We start from the raw sequence: 17,500 nt of genomic DNA, 5'->3' as shown, positions 1-17,500 counted from the left end.
CTACACACACACACACACACACACACAAAGATAACAACATTTCTTACCCACACACTTGCCGTCTTTGCCCTGGAAGCCTTCAGGACACGGGCTGCACATGTACGAGCCGAGTGTGTTATAACACAGACCAGACGGACACACACTCCCATTCTGACACTCATCTACGTCTAGAGAGAGAGAGAGAGAGAGAGAGAGAGAGAGAGAGAGAGAGAGAGAGAGAGAGAGAAAAGAGACATTAAATTTTGGAAACATCTAAAATTGAGTGAGCCCAACTGTTTTTAAAGCCATGAAATAAACACTGAAAAAAGCCCCTCATTCAGCTGGTCCTGAGGTTCCACAGAGTAAACTACAATGTTATCTGTCCCTAAACAGAGAATATACAACAGCAGAATACCTGAGAACAATCAGAGACAACAAGCTGAGGAACAATATGATGAGGTACAGACTCAGCAGCCATGGCCTGGCTAGAGAGAGAGAGAGAGAGGGAGAGACAGAAACACACAGAGCAGCCCGGCTATAGAGAGAGACAGATACACACAGAGCAGCCCGGCTATAGAGAGAGACAGATACACACAGAGCAGCCCGGCTATAGAGAGAGACAGATACACACAGAGCAGCCCGGCTATAGAGAGAGACAGATACACACAGAGCAGCCCGGCTATAGAGAGAGACAGATACACACAGAGCAGCCCGACTATAGAGAGAGACAGATACACACAGAGCAGCCCGACTATAGAGAGAGACAGATACACACAGAGCAGCCCGGCTATAGAGAGAGACAGATACACACAGAGCAGCCCGGCTATAGAGAGAGACAGATACACACAGAGCAGCCCGGCTATAGAGAGAGGCAGATACACACAGAGCAGCCCGGCTATAGAGAGAGACAGATACACACAGAGCAGCCCGGCTATAGAGAGAGACAGATACACACAGAGCAGCCCGGCTATAGAGAGAGACAGATACACACAGAGCAGCCCGGCTATAGAGAGAGACAGATACACACAGAGCAGCCCGACTATAGAGAGAGACAGATACACACAGAGCAGCCTGGCTATAGAGAGAGACAGATACACACAGAGCAGCCCGGCTATAGAGAGAGACAGATACACACAGAGCAGCCCGGCTATAGAGAGAGGCAGATACACACAGAGCAGCCCGGCTATAGAGAGAGGCAGATTCACACAAAGCAGCCCGGATATAGAGAGAGACAGATACACACAGAGCAGCCCGACTATAGAGAGAGACAGATACACACAGAGCAGCCACGGCTATAGAGAGAGGCAGATACACACAGAGCAGCCCGGCTATAGAGAGAGACAGATACACACAGAGCAGCCCGACTATAGAGAGAGACAGATACACACAGAGCAGCCACGGCTATAGAGAGAGACAGATACACACAGAGCAGCCCGGCTATAGAGAGAGACAGATACACGCAGAGCAGCCCGGCTATAGAGAGAGACAGATACACACAGAGCAGCCCGGCTATAGAGAGAGGCAGATACACGCAGAGCAGCCCGGCTATAGAGAGAGGCAGATACACACAGAGCAGCCCGGCTATAGAGAGAGACAGATACACACAGAGCAGCCCGGCTATAGAGAGAGACAGATACACACAGAGCAGCCCGACTATAGAGAGAGACAGATACACACAGAGCAGCCACGGCTATAGAGAGAGACAGATACACACAGAGCAGCCCGGCTATAGAGAGAGACAGATACACGCAGAGCAGCCCGGCTATAGAGAGAGACAGATACACACAGAGCAGCCCGGCTATAGAGAGAGACAGATACACACAGAGCAGCCCGGCTATAGAGAGAGACAGATACACACAGAGCAGCCCGGCTATAGAGAGAGACAGATACACACAGAGCAGCCCGGCTATAGAGAGAGGCAGATACACACAGAGCAGCCCGACTATAGAGAGAGACAGATACACACAGAGCAGCCCGGCTATAGAGAGAGGCAGATACACACAGAGCAGCCCGGCTATAGAGAGAGACAGATACACACAGAGCAGCCCGGCTATAGAGAGAGGCAGATACACACAGAGCAGCCCGACTATAGAGAGAGACAGATACACACAGAGCAGCCCGGCTATAGAGAGAGACAGATACACACAGAGCAGCCCGACTATAGAGAGAGACAGATACACACAGAGCAGCCCGGCTATAGAGAGAGACAGATACACACAGAGCAGCCCGGCTATAGAGAGAGACAGATACACACAGAGCAGCCCGGCTATAGAGAGAGACAGATACACACAGAGCAGCCCGGCTATAGAGAGAGACAGATACACACAGAGCAGCCCGGCTATAGAGAGAGACAGATACACACAGAGCAGCCCGACTATAGAGAGAGACAGATACACACAGAGCAGCCCGGCTATAGAGAGAGACAGATACACACAGAGCAGCCCGACTATAGAGAGAGAGAGAGAGGCAGATACACACAGAGCAGCCCGGCTATAGAGAGAGGCAGATACACACAGAGCAGCCCGGCTATAGAGAGAGGCAGATACACACAGAGCAGCCCGGCTATAGAGAGAGACAGATACACACAGAGCAGCCCGGCTATAGAGAGAGGCAGATACACACAGAGCTGCTGCCCAGAGAGAGCAGGTTACGCCTGTACTATAGCCAAGGAGTAAAGCTACACTTCTTAACCTCCTGTCCAAACTGTCACCAAATTTCAAAACTATTCTTTCCAAAATCTGAAACTATTTGTTCCAACTTCAGAAAGCTGGAGAATCACACACAACTTCAATATTTGCTTGGAGAAAAAAAGAGACTTTATTTCACTAGCGGCATGGAACATCGATGGAAGAATGCCACTAAAAGAGGGAAGAGTCGAGCAAACAGTGATGCGCTCATGAACTCGCGCACACACACACGCACACACGGACACGTGAACTGAGATACACAAACTCTCTCGAGTGCACACACACACACACACATACACATTTATAGCCCATAGACGGTACCTTTTTTTTTTCTTGTTTTCTCTTCACTTTTATCATTTATTCTCTGTTCAGGTTTTATTCCTTGCCCTTATAAATGCTTTGGCAATACACTGTACAATTTGTCATGCCAATAAAGCTCACGTGAACTGAATTGAAAATTGCAAGAGAGAGAGAGAGAGAGAAAGAGAGAGAGAGAGAGAGAGAGAGAGAGAGATATTGGTATTTGCTGGATCATGAAAATCAGAAAATGTATAAAGTGTTATGGAAAAAAAGAATGAGAAGCAACAAAAACGCTAGAGAAAGAGACTATTAAAAAAACTAGAGAAAGAAACAAAACAAACAAAATTAAAGAAATAATGAAAAAAAATTAGGCACAAAAGAAAGAAAGAAAGAAAGAAAGAAGTCACAAAAAACTAAAAAAATCAAAAGTAACAAAAAATAAAAATCAAGAAAGAAAATGGAAAGGAAAAAGAAAAAAAGGAAGAAAAAGAATGAAAGAAACGTAAGTGAAAGACAGAAACCCCGCCCACCTCGTTACAGTTACTGATCTTATATCAGAGTTTATATGAGAGTTGTACAACACCTGGCTGTTGCCATAGCGACCGCTGGTCCAGGTGGTCAGTGCAGCTACAGACCACCAGGTGACCAAAATCTGACTGTAATATCAGACACAACATTTCATCACCTGCTTTACTCTGTATGTGTGTGTGTGTGTGTGTGTGTGTTACCTTCACACTGTCCGCTCTGACCCAGTGTGTATCCTGTGCTGCACTGACGACACGTGTACGAGCCGGCCGTGTTCTCACACACACTGTTCTCAGGACACACAAACGGAGCTTCACACTCATTTACATCTTATACACACAGAGAGAGAGAGAGAGAGAGAGATGAATAGAAAGATATAGACTATGAAAAATTGAGAGATTAAAAAAAAGTTTATTCTCTGAAGTGTAAAGTTGTCGTTCTGAACAAGTCCACATCGCAAAAACATTAAAAGTTAAGACACAAATGAGTTACAAAATGATTTTGCTGGAAAACTTGTTTATTTTTTCTTATATAATTTGGAAATAATGAGTAAACTATAATAAAACATTAAAAAAACATTTAATAAACCCATAAAACGCTGCCTACACACAGCTCCAAACACAGTGTGTTCAGTAATGTTGTGTTATATGTCTAACACCTCACACTGACTCACACAGCTGGGTTCTAGGTTCTGGGTTCTAGGTCCTGGATTCTGAGTTCTTGGTTCACGGTACTGGGTTTGAGGTTCTGGGTTCGGGTTCAAGGTTCTGGGTTGTGGGTTGTGGGTTCTGAGTTGTGGGTTTTAGGTTGTAGGTTCTAGGTTGTGAGTTGTGAGTTGTGTGTTGTGGGTACTGGGTTGTGAGTTGTGGGTTGTGAGTTGTGTGTTGTGAGTTGTGTGTTGTGGGTTGTGGGTTCTGGGTTGTGAGTTGTGTGTTGTGGGTTGTGGGTTGTGTGTTGTGGGTTGTGTGTTGTGGGTTGTGAGTTGTGTGTTGTGAGTTGTGAGTTGTGTGTTGTGTGTTGTGAGTTGTGTGTTGTGTGTTGTGAGTTGTGAGTTGTGTGTTGTGAGTTGTGAGTTGTGTGTTGTGAGTTGTGTGTTGTGAGTTGTGTGTTGTGTGTTGTGTGTTGTGAGTTGTGTGTTGTGAGTTGTGAGTTGTGTGTTGTGAGTTGTGTGTTGTGAGTTGTGAGTTGTGTGTTGTGTGTTGTGAGTTGTGTGTTGTGAGTTGTGAGTTGTGTGTTGAGTGTTGTGAGTTGAGTGTTGTGAGTTGTGAGTTGTGTGTTGTGAGTTGTGTGTTGTGAGTTGTGTGTTGTCAGTTGTGTGTTGTGAGTTGTGTGTTGTGTGTTGTGAGTTGTGGGTTGTGTGTTGTGGGTTGTGTGTTGTGGGTTGTGAGTTGTGTGTTGTGAGTTGTGAGTTGTGTGTTGTGAGTTGTGTGTTGTGTGTTGTGTGTTGTGAGTTGTGTGTTGTGAGTTGTGAGTTGTGTGTTGTGAGTTGTGTGTTGTGAGTTGTGTGTTGTGTGTTGTGTGTTGTGAGTTGTGTACGGTGTGTGCAGGGTTTGATGCTCACCGATGCAGCTGGTTCCCTCCTCGTCCAGGTTAAAGCCCAAGCCCAGCTGACACACACAGGTGAAACTGCCAGGTGTGTTCTTACAGCGACCGTTAACACACAGGTGAGGATCGTTCACACACTCGTCAACATCTGTCACACAATATAACATAAACTTCAGCACAAATCAGTACTGACTCACCCACTGAACTGCACTAACACTGGGAAGAAAGAAAGAAAGAAAGAAAGAGAAGAATGGAAGAAAGGAGCCAAACAAATGAATCAACACTTTCTGACCAATCAGAAGCCACAAAAATATTGCGAAGTGTAGAAAAAGTCCTCGTTTACATTTTCACCTAGTTTTTGTTTTTGTGCTGTTTTTATTAATATGTATATATATATACAGTATGTGACACTATTAGTGTTAATGAAACAGAGAAACATAAACCAGGTAAAAATACTGCTGTTTTATTTATTTTAGTTAATGTCTGAAGAGGAAAATAAATTGTAAAAAATAAAAATAAAAAATCAGTACACAACCTCTAAAAATCTGTAAAAATAAATAAATAAATAAATAAAATGTAAAAAAAAAAATATATGAAAAAAAAATCTGTAAAAAATCTTTAAAAAATCTATTAAAGAAATCTGTAGAAAATCTGAAACCAAAAAAAAATTGTAAAAAAAAAAAAAAATCTGTAAAAAAAAATCAGAAAAAAAAATCTGAAAAAAATTGTAAAATTATCTGGAAAAAAAACTGTAGAAAAATCTGTTAAAGATTCTTTAAAAACATACGTAAAATTATCTGTAAAAAATGTAACATTCTGCAATTTTAAAGATTCAATACTTTATAAAACTTTTTTAAAGATTCAAATCAGTACAAAACTTAAAAATCTCATCAGCTGCTTTGAAAGTGTCTTGTGATATAATTAATCACAATAACGATATCATATTATTATAAATAAAACAGCTTGAAAATAAAAATATTTTTATTAATGTAAAGGTTTTAAAGATGTGGACACATTTTATCTTTTATTAAGTATAATTTTGACTTGTGATTTACAAAGTGTATATAATTTTTGTATATTTTCCACACTGGATGTAAATACGTAGTATTTATAATAATTCGACGTCTCTCACCTACGCATGTGGTCGCCTCGTCGTTCAGCTTGTAGCCGCTGTCACAGATGCAGCTGTAGCTCTCGGCCGTATCGTAGCAAAAGCCTTGACCACAAATACCAGGACTAATCGCACACTCGTCCACTTCTACAGCGCGACGGACGGAGGAAAAGAAACAACGAGAGAAAAAATGAACGTGTGCAGATTTAACACGAACACGACATTCTATCACTGCTTCCATCTAATCTGCATTACACTACAAAAATTATTTATATATATATATATATATATATATATATATACATGTATATATATATATATATATATATATATATATATATATATATATATATATATATATATATATATATATATATATATATATCTTCAAATTCTTTATTAAATATTACTTTTTACGAGAGAATTAGAAATCAAATATAAGATTATTCAGCCTGTTTTCAGCTTCATTTTTTATTCTTAATCTATAGACAGATTGTTTTGCTTCTTTCTAAAAATAAATGCTTGAATTCATTAAAGATGTCGCAACAAGCTCTGATTTCTTATAAGTTTTTTTAAAAAATTGCAAAAAAAAAATTAAAACAGAAGATTTACTTTACACTCAAAAGGACAATAATGAACTTTTTTCACTCAGCTATTTTTTTCTTCTTCAAATTTTACGAGTCTGTAAATATCTGTTAAAAATCAAAATAATTTTTTAAAAAAGTTAGAGCTCTTGTTCTATATTTGTCATAGTAACTTTGCTAGATTCGTTTCTATTTTTCCATTTAATTAATAAATAAATAAATAAATAAATAAATGACAAGATTTATTTTATATTTAAAAGGACAATAATAAAACTTCTTTTATTCAGCTCAATTTTCCCTCAAATATTACATGAGTTTGTAATTGAATGTTGAAAATCAAAAGAATTTGAGAAAGCTAGAGCTCTGCTGAATTTGTTATAGTAACCTTTGTTTTTTATGTTTTTTATGTTTTTTTTTTTATGTTTATTTTTATGTTATAATTTTTTCCATGTAATAAATATTAACTTTATATTTAAAAGAACAATAATAAAACTTCTTTTACTATACAGCTATTTATTTAGTATTCTTTTCTCAAATATTATATGAGTTTATGTTTTTATTTATACCATTTGCTAAATAATTGTAAAATATTAAAAGAGAAGATTTACAAAATATTTAAAAGGACAATGATAAAAGTTGAGAGGTAACAAACAGCCACCTTTCTACTAAAATCTACTATTTGTAAATCTTTTATAAATAAAAAATGATATAAAAGCGTAGAGAAAATATCTGCTTACGCTGTGATTAAGCTTTTTTCAAAGTAGCGATTCATTAGCTCGGTCACAAGCTAGCTGTGTTGCTATTCCACAGATGAATAAAAATGTATTTTAAAATATAGAAGAACTGCAGTTTACTGACATTTAAGTGTTTGTTTGATTTGGATTTTGTTTGCTGAAGCTCGATAAATGTTTACGTTATGTTATAATAATAATAAGAGAAATAAAAAAAAACTCTATTCTGCAGATTCACAGCTAAAAACATGTTAAAGGTTTTTAAAAGGTTGTGTGTGACACCACATACTGTGTGTGTGTGTGTGTGTGTGTGTGTGTATATATATTTCAAAATAGTAACGAGTGGACGTGTGGTTAACAGCGCACCGCATGTAAATAAACCTGAAGCCGGCGTTGCCTGGATACGGCACGGCACCGTGAGCACGGATACACACTTCAGAAAGAAAAGAAACACAGCAACGAGCGTCTAAAACGAGCCACGGACGCAATCGCACACATGAAACTGACACGTCCAGAAAGGAAAGTGTTTGTGTTAGCGTGGTGCGTTTGCAGCGCTGAGATTCCACACGGCCGCGCTGAGTGACGGCGGCTATTTTAAAGGAACGTGTTAAACGGGGACCTGGAGAGTCTGCGGTTTATTTTATTACAGCACACGGAGTGTAAATACAGACTGAGGACAGAGAAGGAGACGTTTACTGAGGATAGTCTCGTTACTAAATTGTGTGTCTATGTGTGTGTTTGTGTGTGTGTTAGTGTGTTTGTGTGTGTGTGTGTGTCTTTGTGTTTGTGTGTGTGTGTTTGAATGGACTCCATAAAGAGATGAACACAAACACACTTGTTTTGTGGGCACCAAAATTTTGTAAGTGTGTGTGTTTGTGTGTGTGTGTTTGTGTGTGTGTGCATGAGTGTGTTTGTGTGTGTGTGTTTGGGTGTGTGTGTGTGTTTGAATGTTAAAGAGATGAATACAAATACATTTGTTTTGTGGGGACCAAAATTTTGTAGTGGTGTGTGTGTTTGTGTGTGTGCGTGGTTGTGTGTGTGTGTGTTTGTGTGTGTTAGTGTTTGTGGGTGTGTGTATGTTTGAATGGTCTCCATAAAGAGATGAATACAAACACACTTGTGGGGACCAAAATTTTGTAGGTGTGTTTGTGTGTTTGTGTGCGTGTGTTTGTGCTTGTGTGTGTGTGTTTGTGTATGTGTGTGTGTGTGTGTGTGTGTGTGTGTGTGTGCGTGTTTGTGTGTGTGTGTGTGTGTGTGTGTGTGTGTATGTGTGTTTGTTTGCATGTGTATGTTTCTGTGTGTGTGTGTGTGTGTTTGTGTGTGTGTGTGTGTGTGTGTGTGTGTTTATGTGTGTGTGTGTGTGTGTGTGTGTGTGTGTATACCTGCAAACTGAGTTGGGTAAATGTCCTGACTGGCGCTGGAAGGTAAAAGGACGACTGGAGCAGCTGGAGAGGTTTTCTCCACCACCACTGCAGAGAGGGAACGAGTGAAAAAGAAAAAGGAATAAAGGATGAAGATAAGAAGATGAAAAGGAAGAACACTGTCATAAACACACACAACAATCTCAACACTTAACACACACATACACACAAATACACACACACACAACAATCTCAACACTTAACACACACACATACACACAAATACACACACACACAACAATCTCAACACTTAACACACACACATACACGCAAATACACACACACAACAATCTCAACACTTAACACACACATACACACAAATACACACACACACAACAATCTCAACACTCAGCATCGCTGCCCCCTATAACACCCTGCACCGTTTCTGACAATATTACAGCAATATAACAACAACAACAACAACAACAACATCAACAACAACAACAACAACAACAACAACACTTCCCCTGATGACTCCGGAGTTTGGTTTGAAAAAATTCCTCATAAAGAACACAAAAACACACACACATGCACACACACACACATACACACACAAACACACAGACACACAAGCACAAATACGCACAAACACACGCACACAAACACACACACACCTACAAAATTTTGGTCCCCACAAGTGTGTTTGTATACATCTCTTTATGGAGACCATTCAAACATACACACAAACACACACACACACGCAGACACACACAAACACAAACAAACACTAATGCACACACAAAAATGCACACACACGCACACACAGAAATTTACAACCACAACACTATATGTAACACACCAATGTTAACACTCGTATTATAAGATTTTTGTCCCAAACGTGTCAGGTCCCCATAAGGTTGGTGTGGATATAAACACACATAATGCTTTTACTTGGATTTAGACACACACACACACACACACACACACACACACACACACAAATTTACAACCACAACACTATATCTGTAAGTCATAACTTTATAAGTTCCTAACAGTAACTCATAACTGATAACTGACTTTACACCATTACACAGAACTTTATACCCAGTATATAGTTTATAATTTTATTTCTATAGTCGTATTATTTTTATTATATCCAACAGTATATATAATAACTTTATGTAACAACTGATGCTAATATTGATTTCATTAATCATTAATTAACTAATTAATGTACACTACAGCTTTATATAAAACTTTAACTCCACATGTAGGTTTATATCCATAACTGATGAAACATTTACACCCAAAACATTCATTTATGATTATTTCTTATCACTTTGGGTCTAAAAATATTAGTACTGATGAGTTTATTCCCATTATGGATTACAGAATAATTATAACTAATGAACCCATATAATATCTTTATATTCACATTTATACTTATAACTAATAACTTTATATCTTTAACTGATGTTTTACACCGTAAATAACTTTATACCTGAAACTCTTATAACGATATACTTTTTATTTTTAATATAAATGTATATTTATAACTCAGCTTTGCTGATAACTGATAACTGATAACTCTACACCTTTATACAGAACTTCATACCCAAATTTCTAAACTATATCTCAATAGCACAACTTATATATATATATTAATAAGTTTATATCAATAACAAAGACGACTTTTTATACTTTTATACAAAACTTATACCTGTTACTTTATAAATGGAGAAATTTCTTTACAGATTTACCCATAATTCATTACTGTTCCCCTTTACACATCATGTTACACCTGTTTTCTGATGGAGTTTCTATTTCTGGTTCACCTGGGACAGGTAGGTGTCTCTCAGTGAAGCCGAAAGCCTCGATGGGCTGCTGGACGGTGGGGACGGGCAGCGGCGAGATGGCGACGGTCGGTTTGGGGTGTGTGATCACAGGACGGTGTCCGTCGCCTCGTTCGTACACCTCGGGGTTCACAGGAGGAGGAGGAGGGGGTTTGGGTTTATAGACGTACGGATTGGTCACGTGATAACCCAAACCGCCGGGACAAATCTCCTTAAACGCAGCTGAGAGAGAAAGACACAGTGTTTATTTTTATTTTAAATAAAGTTTTAAAAGTTTTGGACAACCCTCAGAGGTTTATGTCTGCTTCACATGCAGTAGAAATTCAATAAAATAAAAAAAGCCCCTATTTCAAACACATATGTGATGATTTATATAAATTTTCAGCACAGATAAGGAGACGTGACAATCGTAGTGTGTCAGGTGCTTGAATAAAAAAGTTAAATCAATAAAAATGTAAAAATAAAATAGAGAAATATCTGCGATTCATAGTGTATATGACCTCAAAGGACTCTTTAAAAAAACTGGACAGTGGGCTGGATGATACGACACAAATATCATATCATGATACATGAACACGTTTGTATAATAAACAGAAGTTCTGATTTAAAACCGTAAAAATGAAGAAACGTTAAACTGAGATTGATGATAGTTTTATTTAATCGTTACTAAAACAAATAAAATTCTTACTCTAAAAAGGAAAAAGGGATCATTTTAAAGATGAAGTAAAAACATCTCATTCGAATCAGATGCTTCCATTCATTTTGTAATTATAAAAAAAAAATCTAAGTTCTAAACATATTTTCACTGCTAACATGTGAAGCGACGTGTGGATCTGAAATCAGCTTTTTTCCGATAATTTAAAGTTAAATAATTCTAAATTATTGATCAATATGTAAAATATCATCACAGAATGTGTTACTGTGACTGAGGTTAGTATTATTATTATTATTATTATTATTATTAATATTATTATTATTAGGCTGTAATTAGTCACTTTTTCTAATTAATAAAACAACAAAAATATTAAAAGAGGATAAAGCATCCAAATAAAAATATGATTCTTACCTGAATAATTTTCAATTTTAAACAGTTTTAAATAAATTACTTATTACTTTCCACAACAAATGTTTAGGATTAGGTTCATTACCAAAAAAAAAAATAATAAAAATCACCAAAAACTAACAGGAAAAAAATAGGTTACACACACACACACACACACACACACAAACACACAAACACACACACACACACTTACATGATGGACGTGAACAGAGAAAGAACGTATGTATGAACAACATACATGAAGACAATACAGAAGGAGTGTGATGGCGTGAAAAAGCATCTACGAAGCGCAGTGGTGGCAAACACACACACACACACACACACACACACACACACACATACATAAACACACACACACACACACACACACACACACGTATGTAAAGAGACAAAAGACAAAAGTGGTGTGATGAGAAGAGACAAAAGAGATGGACCATGGTAAGGCAGTTGAGGTGTGTGTGTGTGTATGCGTGTGTGTGTGTGTGTGTGTGTGTGTGTATGCGTGTGTGTGTGTGTGTGTGTGTGTGTCCTCACCTGTTCCGGGCAGTGGACAGCGCTCACACTTGCCCCCCCACGCCTTCCCCACGCTGCAGCAGCACAGCTGTTTGCTCAGCTCGGTGGAGACGGGGTGTAAACACTGACGCCCGCCACCAAACACACGGAAACACGCCCCCCTCTCCTCCTCACGCACAGGGGGCGGGGCTGTGGCTGCTCCGCCCACAAACAGCAAGCAAGGGGTGTGAAGGAGGAGTGCGTAACCATGGAGAAGAGAGAGAGTGAGAGAAAGAGAGAGAGAAAGGAAAGAAGTTCCCTTCACCAAGTGCAGAAAAGCAGCAGTATATCTACAACGTTTAAAAGTACAGTGATGTAAAATTCGCACGAAGAACAAAAACGCACATGTGAGAGCGTACGATTAGCAAACAGAGCGAGGTAGCGCCATGGGGTCGTATTCAGAGTAGAGTTAATCACGCAGTGAGGACTTAGCACTGAAATTACACACATCATTACTCAGACCTCAGTGAGAGTTACACACTCGGGGGCGGAGTTTGTCTAAAACAGGGGCGTGTCTCAGTTACGCTCGATTCTGATCTTGATCTTAAGCGCATGTTTCTTGCGTGATTTCGGCTCGAGTGAGGAGCAGCGTTAAGTCCAGCGCCACCTTCTGACAGTTTAATATAACTACAATATGTCACGCTGTAATTTCTGATTTAGCTGTAAATCCACACACACACTATTTGAGGCCGATATTTAATACAGAAATATGACACTATTCATTAATTAATAATATCGTCCCTTTAAAGTCTACAAAAAAATGTTTTTTCTTTGGAGGAGACGAATCCTAATCAGAGACGTCGCTTATCTTTATCTGGAGCAGTGAATATTTTACGGATAAAGTGATGAATGAAGTTAAAGTTTCTCTGTAAGCGTAGCAGATGAGCGCTAGGTCAGATTATCCTTCACACTGTGAGCACATTTTCTCTACAGCATCGAATTAACACCAACACTGACTTTACTTTATTAATTCAACAACATCAATCTACACAGTGAATTAAACGTGTGATAAAATCTCCTACATCTCACACACACATTACTATTTCATTCCTCGATTTAGAGTCTCGTGGCTTCATTAAATTGTGCTCGAGTAACTGTCAGAGCTCCATATAAATAAATAAATAAATAAAATGTAAAATACCAGGATGTGCTGGATCAAGTGCTATTCTACGTGCTGCTGAATAATGAGTGTGGAAGCCATTTTGTTAAATTAAACCAGTGATTAATGTGAGAATTAAAGTTAGCTCTATTCATGCAGTGATATATCTGTGATATACGAGACTCCTGTTAGATTTATTTCATCTTTTCACTCAGATCTAATCATATTCATGTTTTTATTTCATTTCTAAATTGTTTTTTGCTTTTATATTAGAGAAAAACTGAATTTAAGGAACTTCTTCAGTCTGTATTTTCTATCCCTGAGATGTTTCAGGTGTAAAGGTGAGTGTTTAAAGGCAGTGGTCTAGACGTTAGTGTAAATCTCCATCTCAGACGCTTCTGCTAAAGAACAATCTGGGAACCTTGGAGGCGTGAACTACACGCAGGTGAGTTTAATAATCTGAATGTGGAGCTGAAAGCAGCTGCGTAACCCGACTCTGAATACCAGCAACTTTCCTCACGTGAATACTGAAACCGCTGAATCTGAATACGACCCTCAGGAAGGTGGAAATGAGAGAGGAAAGACAAAGTAAAATTAAAGAACACTGAATGTGAGAGTCAGTATAATGTGCAACCCAAATTTTAATGCACACACACACACGCACACACACACACACACACACACATACACACACATACACACACAGCAGGACTAGCAAAGCAAGGCTGCAGAAAACATGCACACACACATTTACACGCAATACACAGACATTTTCGAGGAACTGTTTGTGTTTCGAGATGAACACGTTCCAAATCGCCGAGTGATGTCACACGCTTTTTTAAAATCTCCCAACCAATCAGATCTCAATTTTCAGGACAAGCTATAAAAACAAATATGGAGGGCAAAGTGGTTGTGGAAAAAAATGAATGGGTCTTGTGAGTGAGCGAGTATGAGGAGATTTACGGCATGGTGCTGATATTCCAACGCTGCTGTAACGACGACGGGAAGAAAAACCGAGCCGTACTGCACATACGCAAATTCTGACTCGCTGCTTCCTGTTACCGTAGCCCACGATTCAGCTTCAGCGTGTCGCAAAAGTCTCCATGCAGAGCGGAAATTAACACCGTTTAGCAAAATGTCTTCCTCAGTGTTTCATACTTCATTTATATTATAAATATTTATTTACAGATAGTCTATAAGAACGCCTTTGATGAAAGAAAAATGTATTGAAATCATTCTCATGGCTGGATCGGGAAGCTGTCGCAAGGTTGCGATGGACTTTAACAGGAAACATGGCGAGCACATCACACACACCACACTGTCGGGAAAACGACTCTGTGTGTGTTTACAAAGAAATAGCAATCATGTAGAGGAGGTTTTGTAAATAAAGTTGCTAAAAAGTGTTAATTTCCCTTCTGTAAGGAGGCTTTTAGGACACGCTGTCCAGTAAAAACTCCTTCTCACCAAAACGGCAGGTTTACGGATTTCTTTTTTTATACGTTTGTTAAATTAGAATTATTTTTACACTAGATAACGACCTTGTTCCTTCAGTGAATTCCGACTCTGCTCATTAACGACACCAGAGACTCGTACTCTACAGCAGCACACACTCTTATCTCCTAATGCGTAAAGAAATTCTTCTCGTTTCTTTAAATGACATTTTCCTTTTTAATAAAGACGGTCAAACACTCCTCCGTTCCACCGTAGAGTTGTCACTTAGTGTCTTTGGTTTCCATGGCTACTGCGACCGGAAATAAATCCGAGTTCTAAGCAACAACTCTACAGCCGCCACTGATTATTAAAGTCCGTAATGTGTATTTTTAGGACATTCTCCAGTACGTGATTTGACATCCTACTTCTTGCCCCTCCTGTTGTTCTTCCTAATTTATTCTTCCCCAATTCACACCCACGTGCTTCCTCTGAGACGCGTGAATTCAGCCAACGGCGTCTTTCATCACAACATCATGGGCCAGCGTAACACACTCGGAGGAAAGCGTTATCCGCTCTCTTCCACATACACGAGCTCACAGACACCCATGATTGGCTAGTGTCGCTGTGATTGACAGCAGACAGAGAGAGTTTGCTCCTCCCACCCAGACAGAACAGACAATTTTGCTGTCTTGAACTCCTGGCCACGGCATCGTCGCGATTCGCCTCGTGAACGCTTTTCTGTTGCATACAGTCAAGTCATAAAAGCAGCTCAAAAAACCTTCTCTTGATTGTCTGTCTTTAAAGCTCCTCATCAGCAGAGTTACACTAATCTGCATTTCATCTTCATCACTAAGAAAAATAAATCCAATCTAGACACACCCAGCTAGGCTAGTTAGTTAGCCGATACTAGCTAGGACTGGTAAGAGCACAGCACAGAAGCTAACACTTATTCTTTGGTGGGGAAAAAAGGATAAAAAAATAGACAAAACAAAGGCTAGTGTGAATAAAAACACACCGAGTGTGAAATCTGAAGTGAGAGATATAACTTGACCCAAAAAAAAAACCTTTCCTAACTTTTGATAGTGAACAGCGTAACACAGTTCTTGTTTGTGTATTTCACTGTACTGAGCGTTATGCTGTTAAAATAGCAGCACAAAGGCGAAGATAAGATAAGATAAAACTTTACAACAACATTTGTTATATTTGTAATATTAGTCGTCTGGGAGAGAGCAGGATTAGCTGATGATCAAAACAGGCTTCTGGATCAAATGAAACTCCAGTATGATGAGTTTTGTAGGAAAAACACTCGGATTTATAGCGTCATTTATAACAAAAAAAAAAAAAAAGGATGTATAACAATGTTTATAGTAACGTCGTGTTATCTGTAGCAGCTCTGGCCAAGCAGCAGCCGTCATGCATTACAGCAAAACATGCAGGAACGAATAGCACAGGGCTGGGGAATGGACACCACGTCGCACTGCATCGTGGGATTGATCCGCCATATTGTCTTTTTTTTAATTATTTATTTTTACATTTAACAGCAGAGATTCAGATTTGTAGATTTGATAAGGATACAGTTTTTAAAGAGGCAAAAGTGAGACAAAATTAATTAACTAATTAAAAAAAAAACCCTAATTAACCCTTTCATGTACAGTGTCTGGTCCAAAATTTCTAAACAAAATTAAGTAAATTTTTACAAATTAATTAAAACATATTTTCTGTCAAATATACTGCAATTAACATCTTAGCATTTCAAAAAAAAAATTACTTTAAATTTAAAAAAATAATAATTTCATTAATCATTTAAAGTCCCAGACTGCATAAATCTTATCAGAAATACTGCAATATTTTGTTTAAAAATTATATTTTTCATAATTTTCATTATTCTCATTATCAACATTATATATTTTAGACCTGAAAGTTGTTTAGAAACATCTTGGAAAATATTTTTTTTAAATAATTTTTGCACAATGTATTCCTACACATGAACGGACAATTCATTTATTTAAAGTTTACATTTTCCTAAATATGACGTTTTAAAAATCTGATTTGTTTGTAAACAATTTATGCATGAAAGGGTTAATAAAGAAAGAAATAGGTCACTCCCTACAAACTAACGACACAGAAGTACTTTCACCTCTTACCTGGTTTCTTTCCTTTTTATTTATTTTGCGTGAGGCTTAGAGACAGAGAGAGAGAGAGAGAGAGAGAGAGACAGAGAGAGAGAGAGAGAGACAGAGAGAGACAGAGACAGAGAGAGAGAAATAGAGAGAGAGAGAGAGAGAGAGAGAGTATAGCGCGAGTATACACAGAGAGCGAGAGAGAGAGAGAGAGAGAGAGAGAGACAGAGAGAGACAGAGAGAGAGAGAGAGACAGAGAGAGAGAGAGAGAGAGACAGAGACTAGAGATTTAACTACATGGAGGGTCCCTCAGCGCTGGAATGTGTGTTTATGACGTATTACAGGTTCCACAGTTTCCAAAAAACTATCAGGGAATCTGAATGAAATGAAAATCGTCGTCACGCCCTACAGACGCTCGCTCGTTATCTCTCCATCTGAACCGACATGAAATAATGATTCAATTTCTGACGTCAAACAAATAATTAAAAGCACTTTCAGATCAGAAAGCGCTGCCCTGCGCTGTTAGTGTCGTTATTAAGAACAGAAAAAACACATGCTC

At 38.7% G+C, this 17,500-nt stretch overlaps 1 protein-coding gene across 3 annotated transcripts in view; it reads right to left on the bottom strand.

Annotated features, from left to right (window-relative positions):
* The window catches only part of ltbp1 (latent transforming growth factor beta binding protein 1), a 97,521-nt gene that overhangs the window by 20,979 nt on the left and 59,042 nt on the right, over positions 1–17,500 (bottom strand). For 2 of the 3 annotated variants that reach the window (XM_053237408.1, XM_053237407.1), the window contains 7 exons: positions 12,274–12,447; positions 10,659–10,898; positions 8,845–8,931; positions 6,169–6,294; positions 5,053–5,184; positions 3,695–3,820; positions 48–167 (listed from right to left, as the gene is read on the bottom strand). In XM_053237408.1, the coding sequence (XP_053093383.1) occupies positions 48–167; positions 3,695–3,820; positions 5,053–5,184; positions 6,169–6,294; positions 8,845–8,931; positions 10,659–10,898; positions 12,274–12,447 (1,005 nt within the window). The remainder of the gene's footprint in view (positions 1–47; positions 168–3,694; positions 3,821–5,052; positions 5,185–6,168; positions 6,295–8,844; positions 8,932–10,658; positions 10,899–12,273; positions 12,448–17,500) is intronic. The other variant, XM_053237409.1, reaches the window with a different exon arrangement.

Source organism: Pangasianodon hypophthalmus, chromosome 10 (assembly GCF_027358585.1).
Source record: "Pangasianodon hypophthalmus isolate fPanHyp1 chromosome 10, fPanHyp1.pri, whole genome shotgun sequence".
Classification (NCBI taxonomy): domain Eukaryota; kingdom Metazoa; phylum Chordata; class Actinopteri; order Siluriformes; family Pangasiidae; genus Pangasianodon; species Pangasianodon hypophthalmus.
The sequence above is the reverse complement of the archived record's forward strand: the minus strand, read 5'-3'. Positions and strand labels throughout refer to the sequence as shown.